Source organism: Protopterus annectens, chromosome 11.part0 (assembly GCF_019279795.1).
Source record: "Protopterus annectens isolate FY-2018-M chromosome 11.part0, PAN1.0, whole genome shotgun sequence".
Classification (NCBI taxonomy): Eukaryota; Metazoa; Chordata; order Ceratodontiformes; family Protopteridae; genus Protopterus; species Protopterus annectens.
In genome coordinates, this window is record NC_056745.1 from 288676765 (window position 1) to 288698036 (window position 21272).

Consider the following 21272-nt stretch of genomic DNA (forward strand, 5'->3'; position numbering starts at 1 on the left):
CAGGTTCATTAGGTTAATGGTGCGGTAGTTCCCAGGGTCCGTGGTGGCTCCCCCTTTGTGGAGTGGGATAACCATAGCTGTGCGCCATTCAGTGGGCACAAAGCCTGAGGTGAGGCTATGATTGAACTTGGTGCTTAGGTGGGGTGCCAGTTCATTTTGTAGTTCATGTAGAACACAGCCTGGGATGTTGTCAGGTCCCATGGATGCTGTGTTTTTGGCTTTGGAGAGTACGTTTTCTATCTGTCTAGCTATGATTACAGGAACGTTGCATTCTTCTGGTATAGAAATGGGCCTTTTAGGGGGTGAGGTGGGGGTAAAGTTAGCACTCAACTTATCTGCCAGGATGTTGGCAATATCACTTGGTTTTGTATATTTAGTGCCATTGTGCTGTAACTCAAAGCAGATATGAGTGTTGCCATTGAGATTCTTGACATAGCTATAGAATGCTTTGTGGTTGTCTTTAGAATCAGTGGCAATTTTGTTTTCATAACTAGCTTTGGAGGATTTTATGAGGGATCTCAGCTTCTTACTGAGGCTGACCAGGGAGTTCTTCCAGTCATGGGATTTTACTTTTTTTGCAACAGTTTCTTTCTTCTGTTGTAGAGTTTGTTTATGGCAGGGGACCACCAGATTGGCTTCCTTTTTTTGGAGGATAGCATCTTGGTTCTGTTAGGGATAGCATGATCCATGCACTCGTGTATGTGCTTATAAAGTGCATTTGTGTAGGATTCAGCAGTCGTACCTCTATTGTCCGTCTGCATGGGTGTTGTGAAGTTTGCCAATTCTGTCTTAAGAAGTGTGAAGTTTGCTTTGGAGAAATTTTTTTTCGGTGGTTTCCCTAATGGGGGGTGGGGGCAGGATGTGGATGTCTAGGCTGATTAGCTTGTGGTTGGATCTGACCAACAAGGAATTGACCTCTGGTGTGGAACACCAGTCACCCATGTTGATAATGACCAGATCTAAGATATTCCTGCCCCTGGTGGGGTTGTGGATAAGTTGATACAACGTGATGGAATTTATGAATTCCAGAAAACGTTGAGCAAAAGAGTTGGTACATGAGTAGTTTTTCCAGTTAATGGTGGGGTAGTTGAAATTGCTCATTATTAGGGTGTTGTGTTGTACCCTAATATTTTCCAGTGTATCAAGAAATGAGGAGTGGGAATCCTGGGGCATGGTGGGGGATCTGTAGCAAGTTACAATTTGGTTTGTGGTCTTGCCCAGAGTTAGCTGCACTTGGATAATCTCGGATGCATTATGCTGAGCAACTAGCCTGGAGGTGTGGATATCCTTAATGAATATGGACACGCCTCCACATTTAGTGTTTCGGTTCAGGTTAGGTGGCCAAAAGGTGTGGTATGAATTATAGCCTGGTAATGCAGGGGTGCTCTCTGGAGCCTTGAACCAGGTCTTTGTCACTGCACAGATGTCGATGTTCTCTATTTTAAGAAGTGCCTTAAGTGAATGCATTTTGAGGTTTAGACTTCTAGCATTGAGTAGCATTACCCTCAGATTTTGCTTGCTTGTATCTGTTATGGTGGTGAATTTGTCATTTAAAACTTGCCTAAAACCAGTACAGGTTATAATGGTCTTTATTTCTCAGCACAGTGTTCGTATCTGATGTACCTGTGGGAGCAATGTTTGTTAGCAGTACCTGACTGTTGCCACACAAACTTCCAGATTACACATTAGTATTATACACATACAGCTCACTCTTTTACTGTACACACTCTGGTCACAGCTTGACAACATGGGAGTGTAGGTAGGACATACTTGAAATATTACTCTCCTAACAGTTTTGGGGGTTGCTACAGTGACAGGTTTGTTCTCATAGATGTTTGACAATCACTTGTATTCCCTGTTTGCTGGCTAAACATCTGGGATCATCCCACAGACTTACCAGGGGGACAAGTTGATAGGCAACATATATGGGCCACTTTACTGGACATTCTGGGCATATCTATACAGTTGTTGGGTATGATTCTGTATGCAGACTACTACCACTGGCAGGATTTGAACCATGGCTGTGTGTGCTAAACAAAAAACAGCTCACAACTCAGCTGCATGTGCTATTTGGCTTTTGTTGTCTGCATTTTCCCTGTTTTCTGTCTATGTGTCTCTCAGTTATGCTAAATGGCCTCTGGGGATTATACCAGTCATATACAGGCTTTCCTACACATTCAATTTATGGTGCACGGTGTAGGTAACAGTGCTTAATACAACAGTACTATTGCATGATTGCAAATCTACATTACCATATGATACCAGAGTATACACATGCAGTCCAGCAGTTAGGCCTTTATTGTCAGGCTGTTATGCTTTTATTTATATACATACTATATGAGACTCTTCCTGCCATATTCTCCAGTGTATGCAGTACTTGCCTTGAACAATACAGGATTTATACAGGCAATTGATTTACTACTACTTTTAGTTTTATTTCCTATGACAGTAAATGCATGAGTATTACTGACCTGCCTCATGTCGCAACCTTGCCAGGCAACTGATGTGGGCCTCCTGGTTCACAGCCCACTCCATTGCAGCTGTGGGGGACATAAGAGGAATATTTAACCATACCTATCCATGATATACCTGAGCTGGCAATTATTACACACATAGTGGGGTGATGTTTACACACAACTGGAACATCCCCTGCCGCTCTAGCCTCTTGGATCCACTGGTCCAAAAGGTCCCCCTTACACTGCTTCAGGTTGGCATAGTGATGCCTGACCTGCTCACCAGTTTGGGGAATGCCAGTGGCACTGGTGAGGTCACGGGCGAGATGGTCCCAGGCCTCCACCTTATATTGGGAGCCCTGGTACTGGCCCTGCAGCAGTCTCTGATCATGGTCTTTGACAAGGAGTCCTGCCATGAATCTGGACTCCTTGCTGCACCAGAGCTGCACCCAAAAGTGCACACCTTCTCCCCTTACTGCCATTGTGCCTGCAAGGGGAAGCTACAACCAGTTATGAGATGTATTCCCACCTCTTGGGTTTAAGTAGAGCCGATTTCCCACACTTTTCCATGATTGGCCTGTTTTGAAAAGGCTAGGCTATGGGCAAACCTGCTTACCTAGGGTTGGTATTGTTTAAAGGGGTATACCACTGGGCACATTGAGTTAGCTGGCCTACACATTGCTTACACCTCCTAAGCTGGCCTGTTCAATGCTTAGCGTTGCTTACATTAGACTTTGCATTATAATTCCTTTTTGGCATAGAGTTATTATTCATTACACCTTATATGCATGCCTGGTATCCATGATTCATGTGTACCTACACTGTATGAGGTCCTTGTGTTTTATTGGGGACTTCAACACTCTATTACAATTACACCTGACTTCTGGGCTTACTGCTTTACTCCATTTCACATATTTATGTTATGCAGTGGGTTAAGGCACATATGTCTGTATACTAATTCCTTTCACAGGTTCAGTTTGGTTTTACTATGGTGAAGACTTGTTTGCTGATGCCTCATCCTTCTGTACTTCTGTGATGGCTTGGTGGTTAACTACTGTGACTGTGGTGTATAATGTCCTGGGTTCGAGACCTGCATGGCTGTTTATTTTGTTGATAGGCAGAACAAGGGCCATTGGATACAGAGTGATTAAGGCACTTTTGAGCATTTGTAAGCAGGTTTGCGTGGGTTGGCACAAGGGTAAACAATGATAACCTCAGGTTACATATGCTTACAGAGAGTTAGCTTCAGAATTGCTTAACCTGTGTGCGCATTGCTTATCCCTGTGCAAACAGGCTTAAGCTCACTTACTAGTGCTTAAATATGCTTACTACTGCTTATTGGTGCTTAAACCTGCTTACTAGTGCTTTATACATTATGACACTGACACCTCACATGTGCATTTATTGCAATATTCCACTTCATAAATATATGTTATTTAGTGGGTTATGCAACAAAAATATTAGTCATAACGTGCTTTGCCATGGAAAATGGTATGTGCTGCAGTGGGACTCGAACCAGGAATGCCTGCTCGTAAGGCAAATGCACTGCCCACTACACTATTGCTATGCTGCTTCATTTACATATATCTTTCTTGTTATCTTCTTCAGCCATTTAAGCTGCATTAACCATAGCTAAGCGATGGGCACACCTGCGCACCTACGGTTAGCTTTAATCGGATTTAAAAAAAAAAAAACACGGGTTTGTTCATTTTATTTTAGTATATTTTTGCTGTTGTACATGAGGGGGACTGTTTGTGGGGATATGCGGACATCTATGAGCAGTCTTGCTCATTTCTTATCCCTCTCTGCTGTTCTTCATTGTGGGGGCTTGTATATTCTGAGAGCTCTGCTCTCAGACAAGCCCCCTGCACTCTTTCACGCTCCGTAAGATTAGGAACTCAGGCAGCACGCCTCATTACTATGCATGGCGTGCTGCCTTCCTGCTCTTAAATGGCTGCCTCTGTGCAGGACTAAGCTAGTCCTGCATGGAGGAATAGTAAATTTGGGGGTATGTCTATACACAAAATGTGTTATTATACTCAATGACTGGTCTTATGAAAGTTTTAAATATCGCTGCTTATGTAAGCTTTAAAAACACTGCTCATCTCTTGTAAAATTCTTCAGCAAGAAATCCTTATATCATATTGCTTTTGTAGTTATAGCATTAACATGTCTATTAAAGCACAGGTTAGAAGCACAGTAATACCTAGATCTTCATATTCCTGGACGTCCTGAAGTTTAGTAGTAGATAAATATACAGGGTACCGTGAATGTTTATTTGAAAAACACATGATTTTATATATAGCAAAACTGAATTTCAGTCTTATATCTAATCAAAACTACTTATGGAATGTAAATAAATGTTATGTTTTTCAGAATCAGTTTTTTCTTTGGGTTATAAATGAAGTACATTGATCAGATATAGTAAGACACCACGGATATAACTGACATCTAGATTCTATACTGTACTCTATTCCATTGTGCTGCAGTGAGCTTCTAGGAGCTGTAGTTCTCAGTCCCTATAGTGATCTTTTGAGGCACTGTGTCCCACAACTGACACCTGCTGCAAGAAGACACCCAATTAACAAAGAATTCAGGTAATGTACATAATATATGCGATTAATAGCAGGAACATAAGACTGAATCCATTGTATGCCTTTATTTACAGTTTGCCTATAATGACCTAGTGACTGGAACTCTCTCTTTCGGCTTTTTCCCGGTAAGGGGTCGCCACAGCGGAACACCGGTCCGCTAATGATTGACAGTAGATTTTTCTGAAACACTGAGGTGCCAGCTCGATGCCCAACCTTCAACGAAGGCATGATTTACACACGCATGTCTTTCGAATGCTACCCAACCGTGGGGAGGATATGCAGACTCTACACAGAAGGCACAACCAAGTCAAGCCAAGAATCGAATGGGAGAACCTCTTGCTGTGAGGTAACAACACTACCGCTGTACCACCGTGACCTAGTGACTGTAACTATATTGCAGAATTGCAGCTGAAGAGTGCTGACTGCTGCATAACTGTGTCCTATGTGAAGACTGCACAACTTTGACAATGAGTCTGACAAAACACAAAGCACTAGCTTAATACATTAATCAACAGTCTCTGTTAATTGGATTTTCAAGATTTAAGAATCCCATGCACTAAGTCAAATAGTTACTGCTGTGAATGGCTATATGATAAGCAGATATTAAAATCTTAAACACACTGGTATGTTTCAAGAGTTATGAACTGCAGACAAAAGAGCAATTAGCCAACTCATTCAACTTGATGCTGCTTGGACTGCATTTTAAATGATTTGTTTTTCTAACACAAACTTAATTCAGAAAGAGATAAAACTATATTTCATCTTACTAACATGCATGTAATTGAAGTCATTCAGTCTTACTATTCCTGCTGCAAACTGCAAATAAACATTTTTATTTCTATTTTCAATGGTGAGTATACTGAACTAGCTAATGAATTAACAGTATTAATATGTGAAATTTCTTGTACTTATGCCTGTGATTCACTTAGTATGGAGATCTACTCTTTTTTGTATTGTTTTTATTTTGTGTTCTCTTGAAAATACATTCAAGATAGAGAAACAAAGAGGTAATGCAGTAAAAAAATAGAAGTGATGTCTCTGACTTTCCTTTTTCCTGCACTGGAAGCTACAGTAAAATTGAGACATTAGTAGTTTGTATCTATCTTTCTTAGGATTGCCACTAAATACTAATATAGTAATGGTATATCCAATAATATTAATTCATTAAAACCATTTGCTACAAAATATGGGGCCAGGGTAGCTGTCAATTCAGCAAAGGAAACTAAACAGTCAAGAATATTTACATGCAAGTCAGGTAAACACATAAAAACACATACAAAAAATAATTAAATAAACAGTTATAAAACAAGAATCTCCAAGTTCTTTTTTCAAGTCAAAATGCTCTTAAAAAGAATAGCACACTAGTGATCCTCACTTACATTTTCACTTCTAAAAATCAATTATACAATTACTATTTAAAAGCTCTTTGACCAATAGAAACAAATAAATACATTTGTTAAGCACTGTTCAAAGAAACTTGGAGCCACATTTTATATTTGGAATTAAGGAAAATATGTGATGTATTTATTACTGCACAAGTAGAATTACACAGGTCATGTTTTGGGTCTACAACCTCAGTGACACTGCACCGCTTTGTATACTGATGCTAAAAATAAGATGCCAGTTTTAGTTAAGTGCAACACTAATACAAATATTTCCCTTTGTGTAGCAGAGCAGAGGAAAAAAATCAAAGAAAATTAATGGTACACTGTTTTAACTCATTCTGTCCTGAGAAGCAAGAAGCTACAGTAATTAATCCCCTTGCTTCCTGATGCTTTACAATTTAGGAATTATCTTCCTTCCTGAGAGCTTTTCTCTAAACTTATAGTATGAAAATCCATCTCATATGATTTTCAGTATCTCATAAACAGTGCAAGTTACAACAAATATATATATATAAAAAAGCTCTTCACTAGAAAAGGACAATGCACCAGTGTTAGTGTCAAAGGTCTGACTGCTGATACTGGACAACGCACCAGTGTTAGTGTCAAAGGTCTGACTGCTGATACTGAATTTATGTTGAAGATTTAAAAGAAATTATATTTTACTTATCAAAGATCATAAGTGTTATGGTGAAACAATGGGAAGAAGCTCTACAAGTGTGCAAGACAGATCCAAAGTGTCACTACAATTGCTTATCTACCTGAGAGCTTTCCAATGATTTATAAGGACAGTGGGTGGAACTCTGCTGTTTTTTGATATTGTACAATATATATACAAAATATATACATAATATTTTCACAATATTACAAAAAAACAATATTAGTATTCAAATCCAAGCATGATAGATAGCAAGTACCAATGGCAAAATGTATACTTTAATGATGTATGTAAGATGGCTCCATTGTTCACCTGTAGGTCACACAGCATTTACAATACTAATGTTCTTCTTCTTTCGGCTTTTCCCGGTTAAGGGTCACCACAACGGAACTCCGGTCCGCTAATGATTGGCAGTAGAATTTTACAGTGCCGAGGTGCCAGACTGACACCCAACCTTCAATGAAGGCACATCCATTCACGCATGTCTTTCGAATGCCACTCGACCATGGGGAGGACATGCAGAATCCACACAGAAGGTGCATTAGCTGAGAATCGAATGGGAGAACCTCTTGCTGTGAGACGACAACGCTACCGCTGCTAACATTCAAAATTGCTTAATCAAACAATTATTTATATCTTGAATAGCCTTCACATCCCTTGTGTTGTATATACTTTTTATTAACACCACCCCATTTTATAGTATTACCTTCCATGTTCGCATTATTAATATAAGCATGGAAAATATAAAATATTTTTCATAACATTTTTCAAACTAAAATTAATAGCATCAGCCATGTACATACCAATTTGACCACCTTGATGCTTTGATTCTAAGTAAGTATCTGTCCTAGAACTTCAGAAATTACATTTTGAAAGCACTGATGAGTATACACATCTCTAGATTATTGTGAATTCTCTTGTTGTGATGAGTATACTCTTACACGATACAAAGGAACTCTACTTCTCCAATGACTATAATCTTCTAGGAAGCAAATAAGTTAAAAAATTATATAGGATGAGGTTTTAATGGCAAGCAACCAGCTTCAACAGTTATACCTGCAACAGCTCTAACAGACCATATTACAAAGGTGTCTGCTCTTAATTTTACAAATAAAAGTAATGAATACTTTCAACCTACTCAACAGAATACCTGCAATATGCAATTACTGGAACATTATTGCTGAAGAGAATTACTTTTTGCTCTAGACTATAGCATAGGTGGAAAGAAAATTACCATTTCAATTATATAAGATTCAGGTTACTTTGGCTCTCAGAAGCCACCCAGGAAAACAGAACTGGTGCAGGCAAATAAAGTGAAGAGAATGTGGGAAACAGAAGAGTCGTGGAAGAGGATTTTTTTCTCTGTCATACAATGACATAGGGAGAAACAAAAATGAATTTCCTTGAATATGTACTATACTCACAAAATCCCTTGCACCGTTTCGGGACAGGATGAAAGTTGTTTTACAGTTCTAAAAGTTTTAGACTCTCCTCTGTATGTATCTGTGAAGACTGCCAGCCTGGCCAGATAGGATTTTATTCATAATTCTATCATTTGTAAATATGAATGTTGAACTGCAGATTTGTTAAATGAAAGAATATGCTGTGAAATGTGAACTTAAAACAATGTAACAACATTGCCCTCTGCTGTAAAGAAAGCTAAGACAAGCAATTCTTGTTTGCCCTTTGAAGTTCAAATTATTTCATGACTGTCTTTGATGTTTATAATTCGGCTCTGGCCGGGCTAGATGAAGGCATCCTGCCTATTGTTTTAACTTAGGGAATAATTACTAGAGTTTACATGTGGAAGGTCTTTTATTGATGTAGTTTTCTGCAGCTGCAAGATAACAAAAGAATGTAATATCTGTCAGCCTGGGAACACCAGGAAAGTGTAAAAAAAATATGCAATGTTTATTGGAACTGCAATAGCAATTTAAACAGAGGGAATCAGAAGGCATTAAGCATTTTTGTCTTGAGCATCCAACTCACAGCACTGTCTTGCTCTTATGTAAGTTTGTCTTAGACTTGTGTTTTCTTTTAGAAATAGCTAGGAAATAGAAAGATTAGACTAAGTGTTTTTCTGTGATGTCAGAACTGTACTACTGATTTATTTTAAGTATTTCTGTGTGATCTCTGATCTCTTTGACTAGCACTGTGTAGTAGAAAGTATTGTCTTGTGGTTTTAATTATTTATTATTAAATATTTTAAAACCTTTTAACTGTGGCTGGTTTGTGTAGAAATAAGTTAAGCTCTAGAGTACATTGCATATTTATAGAGTTTACTGTCCAAGTCACTCCAAATAAGCCTTGACTGATTAGTCACACTTACCAATTGGATAATAATATTGCACAGTAATAACTGGATGCCCTTTTAAGGGCCTTTGAGTAGCTGATAATTATTAGTGGGTGGTGGCAGCTGGTACTACCATATAGTCTGCGAAAAAGGGGCACAGCTGGAGAACCTGTGCCAGCCTTCCCCAGGAGTGTCTGTGTGGTTGTATAAACTATTCTCAAAGTGTGTGTGTGTCAGCTACTTGGGCAGGGACACGAAGCACTGGTTGGACAGAGAGGGTGCTAGAGGTTTTAGCTTGCCCACTAGGCTGAGATCTGGACCACATAGCTGTGTCAGTGGGGAGTCTTATTGGGGACCTGGAGAGCAAGGAAGTGACCAGTCCTGGACTGACTGTGATCTCTGTGTGGTCATAAGGAAAATTGCACTTTACTGTGTGTATTTGTTATCCTTTCCTCATACATGAGACTCCCTCTCTGGTGTTAGCGGTGAAGATTGAGGCTCCTTGATTGCTGGGCCAGGGCATGGGTGTCACAGTATCTTTGGGTGTGAATGCATCAGAAACACCAGGAATGTTATAAAAGAGAACATATATCTGTTAACCTCCTTATGAGGGCAGTTCCTCTCCCAGATTAGATGTGTTATGTAATGATAAACATATTATACATTTCAATACCAAGTATCATTTGGATAATAACATCTAGACTAGTGAATGTGTTTGCCACAAGTGACTAGATATTCAGAGTGACATATTATGACCACTGGCAGAAAGCTACACACAATATACTAAGAAAGGTTAGATATGGTATGAGAAGCTGAAAACTGGGCTTTACAAAATATTACAGGACTTGAAGTGTCATGTTGGACACAATTAGTGATCCATAATACAAATCAGAAGAGAGATGCTTCTCCTGTTAAGGTTTATCTGGGCTTTGCCTGCAAAGCAACTTCTATGATCAGTGCACTACTCCTGTAAACAAACTAAATAAATAAATAAAATAAATAAAGGTTTCCTGGATGGGAATGAATGAATTGTGGAAAATGTGAACCCTGATGAAAGCAGTGTAGTTGTCTGTCAAGGACTATACTTTGCCTATAGCCTGACTTAAATCATTTGCCTTTTTAATATAGGTTTCAGTGATTGATACATTTATCCCATCTAACCCGTGGAAGTGGGGGAAGACGGGGTTTGTCATATTTTTGAGGGGTACTGTTATCCTGTATTAGTTGATTGCCTGAATGGCTTGTAATGGATGTGTTAGTACATCACAACTGGAGGAGTATATATATATATATATATATATATATATATATATATATATATATATATATATATATATTTAATATATATATGTGTATATATATATATATATATATATAAAATCTCTCTCTCTCTCTATATATATATATATATATATATATATATATGTATAAATATATATCTACTATATATAATCCATTTATCTATATATATATATATATATATATATATATATATATATATATATATATTTATAGATATGTATATTGTATGCAGTTGCACGTTGCACGAATTGTGTTTGTCATGTACTTACAAAAATGCAACCATGTTTATACGCAATACATAAATAAATATATAAATAAATACTTGTAGCACGTAATTATATATAAAAAATGCGCTAGTCCAAGGAGGTATGACAAACATCTCACAATGTGGAATATTAGAAAGAATAGCAAATGGCATCTGTTCCTCAAATTCTTAATAGAATCAGGAATGGTCTCACAACAGTAGCACCTCAGAGGAAGACTGACATGCTAAAAGACTGCATGTGATTTGTACAATAAAGTTACTGATAAAAGGAAGGCAGAGGAAGTGACAAATACTGTACAAAACAGGGTAACAGAGGATCATAGGCAAGCACTAGGTCAGCTGCATGCCGTTTTAAGCCTAATCAATTTCACTTTTGGTGCCTGAATTAACCTATCCCAATTATTGTTAGATTAAACTTATCCATCCTAATATTAATAATTATATATTATCCCTAGTGAGAATAACTGGGATCATATTATAGATAATTCAAGGGAACCCATGTATGGGATAAACCATTTAGGATCTACCTCTGTCTATTAGTAATACAGGAGGCAGTCCAGGGGTACATTTTCTATTATGCACCCATTGATCCAAGTTGTGCTTGGATATGAACAGGGTTGAGCTTTGCTTTATGTGGTTAGAGAGTCTGTTTCAGAACAGTGTTATCCTCACCAAGACATACCTGTCCCTCCAAACTGTTCTGTCAATGTTATGTGGCCTTTTTCAGTTTTTCAAAAAGCACTTGACACATATAAAATGTTGATGTTGTAGAAGAGAATTAGATCCCTAGACAAAGTATTTTGATGCCATTTTACTTGATGATTTACAGTAAGAGAGTACAGGGACAAGGCTTTGAGCCAGTCCATGTAAGGCATGTTGTTTAGGCCTTGCATACGTTTGGTAAGCTGTCTCTGTGGGCATTCCATTTGTATGTGTCTGGACAGATACATGTCAATGGGGGGGGGGGCATTATGCTCAATGATTGGCCTAATGAGGGCTGAATAAAGGGTCACAATGACATTTCTAGATCTAGTAGCAGTACCTGTGATCTCCTGAATCTTATCTGTGAGCCAGTTGGCAATCCAGTGGTGATGTTGGGGTGTATTATGAGTTTATTTAGTTTTTCTACTATACTCAACTAGGGGATTGTGTCAAAAATGTGGTCAAGTTGATCTATGCTGTTGTACCTTTTTCCCTTCATCTATTACTTTGGTGACCTTTCCAAAGTTCATCAGGTTGAGTAAGCTGTCCTTGATGAACTCAAACTGAGATGGATCCAGTGTTTAGAGGTTCCCTAGATCCTTATTGATCAGTTCTATGATACGTCTTTCACTGACTGAATGCATTGTTGAAAAAGTCCTTTCTCTGATGAATTGTGTATGTACGTCACAGGATGAGTCTCAAAATGGTTCAGCTTAATGAGGGCTATGCCCTGGTTAACAACATGAAGTAAACAATAAAATAAGTAAATGAATAAAACTCATAGCACACAAAATGTATTGGCTGGAAAGATGTGAAATAACAGTAGTACAAAATTTTGCAGATTTTGTTTCAAGTTCTTCTGACTTAGACCAAAGCTGTAATATTAATCATTAAACTATGTTGTACATGACTTAAAAAATGTTGTAAAAGTATTTTCATAGAGCATTTGGATGAATGGAACTAATTTCCCATGTATGTAATGCTTCTCTTCATATCAGAATTATGTGCATGACAGCCTACATAATTCTTATTTGTAGAAATGCCTATGTCACGTTACTTGCAGAGCACAGGATGTTCAAACAGATTTTCTGCAGATCATTCTGAGAATCTGAGTTCAAAAATATTCAACTGTGATACCATGGACAATTGTCCAGAAGATTTACGCTCTTTATCCATCTATGTATCACAGAATCCAAATATACCGCAAACCAGTACTCATATCCCTTGATATTAAACAAATATCTAGAGTACTATATAAAAAGACCCAAAGCCAGATTACCTATACCGCCCACTGTATTCTTTGTTAATTCCAATATTTATATTTTGGAAAGTCATTCCAGTTTGGTGCCACTTTGTATGCAGGGTCTATATGCTTTATAGTTGCTCATATATTGATCATTTCTTACTCTGTACATATATAAGGCTAAATATAAATTTCTGTCAGTCAGTTGAGCATATACCCTTAAGGTAATGGCTGAGTCATAAACAAGTAACTCATGACCAAAACAGGAAGATGCCAAGATCAATGAAGAAACACCTTATAAACATATGGTACTGCTATTCAGTAACCAGAACAGGAAGAAGGAATATGTAAGTGACTTAAAATGGAAGCAGATAGTTTTGGTGTGACTCTTTGTTGACCATTAAGCCTCATTTCTGGCTGCTGTATTATTTCATTTTATTTCCACAGAGATGAGAACCCCGTGTCTTGTTTGTTTCTTCCCCTTGATGGTCCAGCGGCATTGCCTGCATGTGGGGATTGAGACATTTTTTGTTTTGCTTTAAGTCTTGACAGTTCACTACACATACCCAGCTAGTATTCCCAAGTGGCATGCAATGGGCATAGCATGAAGATGCCATTTGCATTTATGAACAACATGCCACAAAAGTCAAAACCAGCTAAGAACAAACACCACCATAGATTCTCTAGCCTCCAAAGAAGAACTCGTGTAGGGGACGCATTCACAGACAAATGTCTTACCTCTTCCCCATTGGAGAAGTGAATGGGCTCAGCCATGTCACTCCTGTCCTACCTACAACATTCAGCTTCTGCAGTGAGGGCCACTAGTTGCACCCTAGTCGTCAGCGCAGCAGTCAGGACTCTAACCCTTCATTCCATGAATTTGTCAGTTTAACAAATTGTTTAATGAGTCTTAAAGGTGACATGTTCATTTTAAACAGAGAACTATTTATAAACAGCCATGGGTAGAAACATTTATTTCCTGCTTCTATGTTTCTTTGCTAAGAAAATAAATCAAGAGCAGAGATTCCACCATGGAGTTTCAGACAAATCAGCTGTGTTATATGAATGCTGCAAATTCCCTGTACACAAAAGAAAAGTCTGGGTAACTTTTTGCGTTATAAATGTATATGCTATGCTCTACACATAAAAACAACTTGACATATAGTGGATATAAAAACTGTACACACCCCTGTTAAAATGCCAGGTTATTGTGATATAAAAAAAATGAGACCACAATAAATCATTTCAAAACTTTTCCCACCTTTAATGTGACCTATAACAATTCAATTGAAAAACAAATCTGTTAGGGGAAAAAATATAAAAAATAAAAATGTACAATACGCTGGTTGCATAAGTGCACACATCCTTAAACTAATACTTTGTTGAAGTACCTTTTCATTTAATTACAACATTCAGTCTTCTTGGTTACACACCTACCATCAATTAAAGAGACTAATTAACTCCAAATAAAGTTCAGCTGCCCTAGTAGGATTTTTCTGACATTTACTCAGTTGCCTGCTACAGCAAAAGCCATGGTTTGCAAAGAGCGTACAAAGCATCAAGGGATTTCATTGTTGAAAGGCATCAGTCAGAAGAAAGGGTACCAAAAAGTTCCCACAGCATTGGATATACCATGGAACACAATGAAGACAGTCATCAAAAGCTGGAGAAAATATGGGACAACAGTGACGTTGCAAAGAACTGGATGTCCCTCCAAAATTGATGAAAAGACAAGATGAAAACTGGTCAGGGAGGCTGCCAAGAGACCTACAGCAACACTAAAGGAGCTGCAGGAATTTCTTGCAAGTACTGGTTGTGTACTACATGTGACAACAATCTCGCGTATTCTCCATATGTCTAGACTATGTGGTAGTGTTGCAAGACAGAAGCCTTTTCTTGCAGAGGAAAACATCCAGCCTCATCTAAAATTTGCAAAACAATACATCAAGTCTCCCAAAGGCATGTGGGAAAATGTGTTATGGTCTGATGAGACCAAGATTGAACTTTTTGGCCACAATTCCAAAAGGTACGTTTGGCGCAAAAACAACACTTCGCATCACCAATAGAACACCAACCCCACGGTGAAGCATGGTGGTGGCAGTATCAAGCTTTGGGGTTGCTTTTCTTCAGCTGGAATTGGGGCTTTAGTCAAGGTAGAGGGAATTATGAACAATTCCAAATATCAGTCACTTTTGGCCCAAAACCTTCAGGCGTCTGCTAGAAAGCTGAAAATGAAAAGGAATTTAACCTTTCAACACGACAATGACCCCCAAGCATACATCCAAATCAACAAAAGAATGGCTTCACCAGAAGAAAATTAAAGTTTTGCAATGGCCCAGCCAGAGCCCAGACCTAAATACAATAGAAAATCTGTGGGGTGACTTGAAGAGGGCTGTACACAAGAGATGCTGTCACAATCTGACAGATTTGGAGCACTTTTGCAAGGAAGAATGGGCAAATATTGCCAAGTCAAGATTTGCCATGCTGATAGACTGCTACCCAAGAAGACTGAATGCTGTTATTAAGTCAAAAGGTGCTTCAACAAAGTATTAGTTTAAGGGTGTGCACACTTATGCAACCAGCTTATTGTATGTTTTTTATTTTTTATACTTTTTCTCCTAACCGATTTGTTTGTTTTTCAATTGAATTGTACAGGTTCTAGGTCACATTAAAGGTGGGAAATTTTTGAAATGATTTATTGTGGTTTAATTTTTATATCCACTGTATAAATAATAGTCCAAGCCTGCTCTCTCCTGAACATAGACTTCCACAATAGAAACATTCTATTATTTTTGATACACTTTGTGTGTTTAAAGAAGCAGCAGTAGGCATTAGGGGTAAATTTGCAGCATTGTTCTTATTCCTTTTGTATCAACCATTACATTACATTTTATTCCTATTCCCTTTGTATCCACCATTACATTAAATTTTCATTGACTTTTAAAGTTTAACTGAACAACACTATAAATCCACCACAATCTATTTTGATCTATTACAATCCCAAGAACAATTAGAAAAATGTCATAAATGAATGTAGTTGCTATAGCTGCATCTTGTGGAGATACACAGGATGAAGATGAAAATCCACATTATTCAATAAGATGTATACTCAGGTTCCTTGACACAAAAAACGTCATGCAGAAAGATTACAATGAGGTCTACACAAGGTGTACAACTCATGGTAACCATTTCAAATTCAGAGACGGCCCTACCATGGTGCTGCAATAGAAAGACATACAGCACTGTGTTGGATTGGCTCTGCGGTCATGTTAAATGGCAGTGAGACATTCTGGAAGAGAGTCATATACTAACTAGTCATGTGTTTTCCCATGGAACTGCCTGTGGGGAGGAATTTATGCAGCTGAGCAGTTCAGTAAATCTCTAGGCTATGTAACTTATCATGGCCACTCCTGGCTTCTTGTGGTAATGAATATGGCCACAAGCATGATTTTATTCATCATGGTGAAGGAAAGTGCTGGGGATTTTAGTGGTCAGGTAGTGTTAGGGGATGTGTAAAAGTGTGTGTATGGGAGGGGCTACATGTGTGAATGTGTGTCTACCTGTTAGAGTGTGTTCATGTGAGGGGCTACATGTGTGAGTGTGTGTCTACCTGTGAGAGTGTGTATATGGGAGGGGCTACATGTGTGAGTGTGTGTCTACCTGGGAGGTCACAGTAGGAAAGAGGGAGAGGTCCTAGGCAAAGTATAGATGAGGTGTGTGTGTGTGTGTGTGTGTGTGTGTGTGTGTGTGTGTGTGTGTGTGTGTGTGTTGTGGGGGAGGTTGTCACACTACAGACTACACTAATGAACAAAGCCTGCAACACTGGGTCATGGGTGACCACTAACCACCATGGATAACTCTTTACATGTGGTTTGGGGGGAAACACTAGCTGCTAGACAGAAATTCTCTAACCTAACTGCACTTAAACATAATAGTGATGGGGTATAAACACTAGACACCAGGGAGAACATTGTAGATGTGGTTCTAGGGAATCACTAGAGACCAAAGAACTCTATATACAGTGAATTATGGGCATTTAATTAAAAAAATGTTGAAGAGGAACACTCAATACCATGTGTACTACTGTAAGTATAATGCCTTAAAAGTACCAAAAGGGATTCCTCCCCTGTATCCTCCCACCTCCAACAGAAGATATTAGTACAGTGAAGACACCAGGTATGAAATGAACAAAATACATATGTGTTTACAAAAATACCCAGCTACAGAGAAGTAAATCACTGCTTTAACCTGCTGCACTAATTGATAAGTTAGCGAAGGTATGTTTTTTTTTTTTTATTTATATGGAGGATCTGAGGCACTATTCAATACTTGCAATAGTTTGTGATTTAAAAGGGGAGGGACAAGGGACATTTGGAATACCTCTCAACCTTGCAAAGCAAGTAATCAAGACAGAGCAAAAAATGAATAGTGGTTTATTGAAAGATTAGTACATGCAAGTACTAAATTCGCTGTCATTGTTCTATTTTGAGGTGACAGCAGTTTTTGAAACTGGATTGCCTCTGTCAGTATCCTTCCCTGATGCTAGATGTTTCAGAAACAGACACACAAGTAGCTTTTTACCTGATTAAATATTTCCTCTATTTTATATTAACTCAAATACCAAATACTCAAGACATGAAATTAGTTTTGCATACCTTCATATACTACAAGTCTCCTTAAGAGAGGTTTGCCAGCTGGATGAGATTAGTAAAAAAACTTCGTCAACATGATAATCATTTCATTGTGGAAATTCTACTGACATGTCACAGAAAAGTAGTGCTACTGACCCTGACAAAAGTATTTTGCATTGCAATTCCTTTATTTTTAACTTCATAGATCATGCCCGTTTTCAGTGCTTGCTTTTGTCATATTCACTATGGTGCTTTTGTGCATTGATTCATAGATATGGCTGTCAAATTCAAGGCAAAAGACCACCAAGGATATAAGATTTACTACTGAGGTCTTCAAATTTATAATTATCAATATACTTATACAATGGAGGTTTAAAATGTGCTGCTGTTACTTGGCTGAATATATCACAGAAATTATCTTGTAACTTTGATAAATGCTGATTGATAACATGATCCATACTCCTAGACCTGTCAACATATCCAGGAAACAGTGAATTGTTACAACCCATATTAAATATAGAAGATTAAAACTCTAGAAATAGATCTGAGAAGAGAAAATCATTAATGCTGCATGGTAACTGAAACCAAGGATTCCTCATAGTAAAACCAAGTACAAATACAGGGTCAGCAATCGATGCTTACCTGATTGATTTGTAAAGTTTATATGGAATTGTTCCAAGTGTAAGTGATCTGTGACGGAGTAAAGAGAGATTTCCCTGTTCAATTATGCTTTGGAATTGTGAGAGAGAAACTGAAATTAAAGCAGTTTGATCTCTTGAGGCTATGCATACTAAACAATATAATGATAGAGTCACATGTTTTTTATTTTACATTAGATGCATGTCATCTAAAGTTTGGATTGTTGCCAACACATCTGCCTAGTACACGCAATGTCATTATTTAGCGTAAGCGATGGAGTATACCTACAGCAGCTATAGTGGTATGACTGCACACTTAGTTTAATGATACTGTTTATTAATGAAGATGCTGTATTAAGCATAATATTTGTTAACATATGGACATATGAATACATTAACCGCAGGGCCCCTACATCTAAACACACTACATGGTAAGCCAAGTTAGCACAATCTAACATTCTTTAATGGTCTCTTCAGTGTGTGTAATTCCTCCAATTAATATTCATATGCAAACTTTGATGATGCAGACATCATACTGGGAAATACTTGAAAAAATATATTATGCATTGCTAGTTCAAGACCAGATCACACCAGTATGGTGCAATATGTAAACCGTCCCTTTATGGATACCCTCTGTTTTCTGTTCTATAACCATTTTTTCACCCACTCAATAAAGAACAGGCTAATATCCTAGCTAACCATTTTATAGTTATACCAGTATGAGAAAAGGTAACCAAAGCATCCAATAGTTCTGAATAAATGAAACTTTCAAGCATTTTATACACCAAAGTTTAGCTCACAATTAGAAACACTTTCTAAAAGACCCATTAGACACAATGTACCTGTGCAGTTTGCAATGATAAAAATCAAAGGACAGAGTAACTACAATAGTGGATCACCTGCTGCCACAATATCCCTTCAAATACTTTATGTACCACATTTTCAGCTGTTAAGTGTGTTCAACTAAAGTACAGAGACTGAGTTTGGTGGCACATTTGTATGTGGGCTGTAGTTCAGAGGCTCTTTGTATGTGGGCTGTATGGTTATACAATGGCAAACAAATTTGGAGTGAATTTTTGGTTAAATTATCTTTGCCAGTGAAAATACACAGTTTTCTGTGTATCAATAGTCACTTCTGTTTTGGTTTGGCATACAGTTCAAAATACCATGATTGCCTGCAAAGGACAATTGGTTCTGGTGTGCTACTATAGCAACTAGCCTTTCAGTGTGAGTTTAACTATGGCACCTCACTTAGACAGTTCATGATCCCTGACAGATAGCAAGTAGCAGACAACAATATAAAAACTTCACGTTAATGCCACAGTTTATTTACCTTTCTGCGGTTGCTCCTTTCTGCAATCAGCATATTTCTTTTGTACCACAGTAAAATATGACAATGTTAAATAAGTGAAAGGCTATCTCTGTGGTAATAAGAATATGGCATTATAACATGTTTTTTGTACTCATATTGATAGTATAAAGGGATTAAGGGAGTCCATACTAAGATGCTTACAACTAGAAAACTTTGTAAAATGCTTAAAGAAAGAACACTGTTTTGTTCTGCTCTGTTATGACTGAATGCAGCTTTATGTGACACTTTTTAGATCAATACATAAAACATTTCATACCAAAGGTCAGTATAAGAAAACATTTATTTATTCTTTCTGAACTTCTGCTTCAGTTTACAAATCATGATGGTGCTAACAGCACAGATTCTTTCTGGTTTTAACAGTCTGAATGATTTGGCAGTATGATACTAACCTGCATGAGCGTGGCTTCCATTTGTGGCTGCTACTTCCGTAAATCCAGAAGAGGAGGCTTCCATCTTTATTGATTTTCTGACTGCTGGGAAAGAAGAATGCCTGACAGCCGGCAGGCGCTGAGAAGCAGACTGACTGGCCGCACAGCTCCTTTGATGAATTTGAGGACGTCTTTCAGCCCCATGAAGAGATGAGCTTATACCTGAAATAAGAAAAGAACCAGTGTTTTAATGAATAATTTTCCTTACTCTCAGACAACAACATTTAAATCCAGCATCATAAAACACAGAGGTCTCAAACCTGTTGTTTTTATCCATGTACAGCACACTTGCCTGTAATAATCTAAAAGATTAATACAATGCTACTGATGACAACCACATTTTCCCCGCAGAGACTCATTCCGGTAGATATTTTATTGCTGCAGTTCTTGCTCCTATTATGACTAATCAGATCACAAGCAACTCACTTCCATTTGAGTTCTATACCAGATAGTTTTACTGCAGTGTTAAACAACAATACTTTCACAATATTGCACCGAGTACTGTTACTGTAAATACTGCAGTATGTTTTATTCTTCATTTAGGAGCACATGATTTGATCTGGTTGTAGCATTTAGTAGAATTCAAAATTCTTTTGTCTTGTTTCATAGATATCCTGTCCAGTTTTACAGATGGTTAACAGTGGGTTAAGAAGGACTCAGTTCTGAAATGACTGAAGTGTTTTTTTGTGTGTGGGGGGGCTACTTAGAATGAGAATTGAATAGCACTGGACAGGCTGACACATATTATTGGTGTGCATGTTTCCATTTTAGTCCTGTAGTTCTGGAAAGGAATGTAAGGACTGGAACATTCACAGGTTAGCAAGTGGTGGGTGTTGTACAATATTCAAAAATGTTATCTCCAAAATATGTCAATGATTTTCAGCAACTCATGCGTACCTGATAGGTGCTTTTAAGGAGCTGGACAAAAGCACAGCCCTTCTTTCAAACAAGCTGCAAAGAAGACTGAAGAAGATGCATCCTTAGTATAACATGTATTCATGAAAGACACAAACCAGCACTGACTTCAGTTAGAGGTTGAAATAGAAAAAGCACTGCTCTTAAATATCCCTATAATTATATAATAAGCATATAAGCAAGTGAATGCTGATTTACATTAAGATAATATCAACAGATATTTTGGATCTTTTGGAACTTCCTGCAGTTTTTTGCCACATTCAGTATCCTCCAGACAGCTTTCCTGCAGACCTTTTACTTCTATGTGATAGTTCAGTACACACTGCCTAACAGCATTCTGAATGCACCCCTTCCTCGTCCCCCTAGGTGTAGGGGCTCTGTTCCATACCCATATTC

General features: G+C 37.9%; 1 protein-coding gene across 4 annotated transcripts in view; it reads right to left on the reverse strand.

Annotated features, from left to right (window-relative positions):
* ANO4 (anoctamin 4) overlaps window positions 1-20130 on the reverse strand; it is a 1520875-nt gene extending 1500745 nt beyond the window's left edge. For all 4 annotated transcript variants that reach the window (XM_044087781.1, XM_044087780.1, XM_044087779.1 and 1 more), the window contains exon 1: window positions 19923-20130. In XM_044087781.1, the coding sequence (XP_043943716.1) occupies window positions 19923-19986 (64 nt within the window). In that variant the 5' untranslated portion in view covers window positions 19987-20130. The remainder of the gene's footprint in view (window positions 1-19922) is intronic.
* Window positions 20131-21272: the final 1142 nt, after the last annotated feature.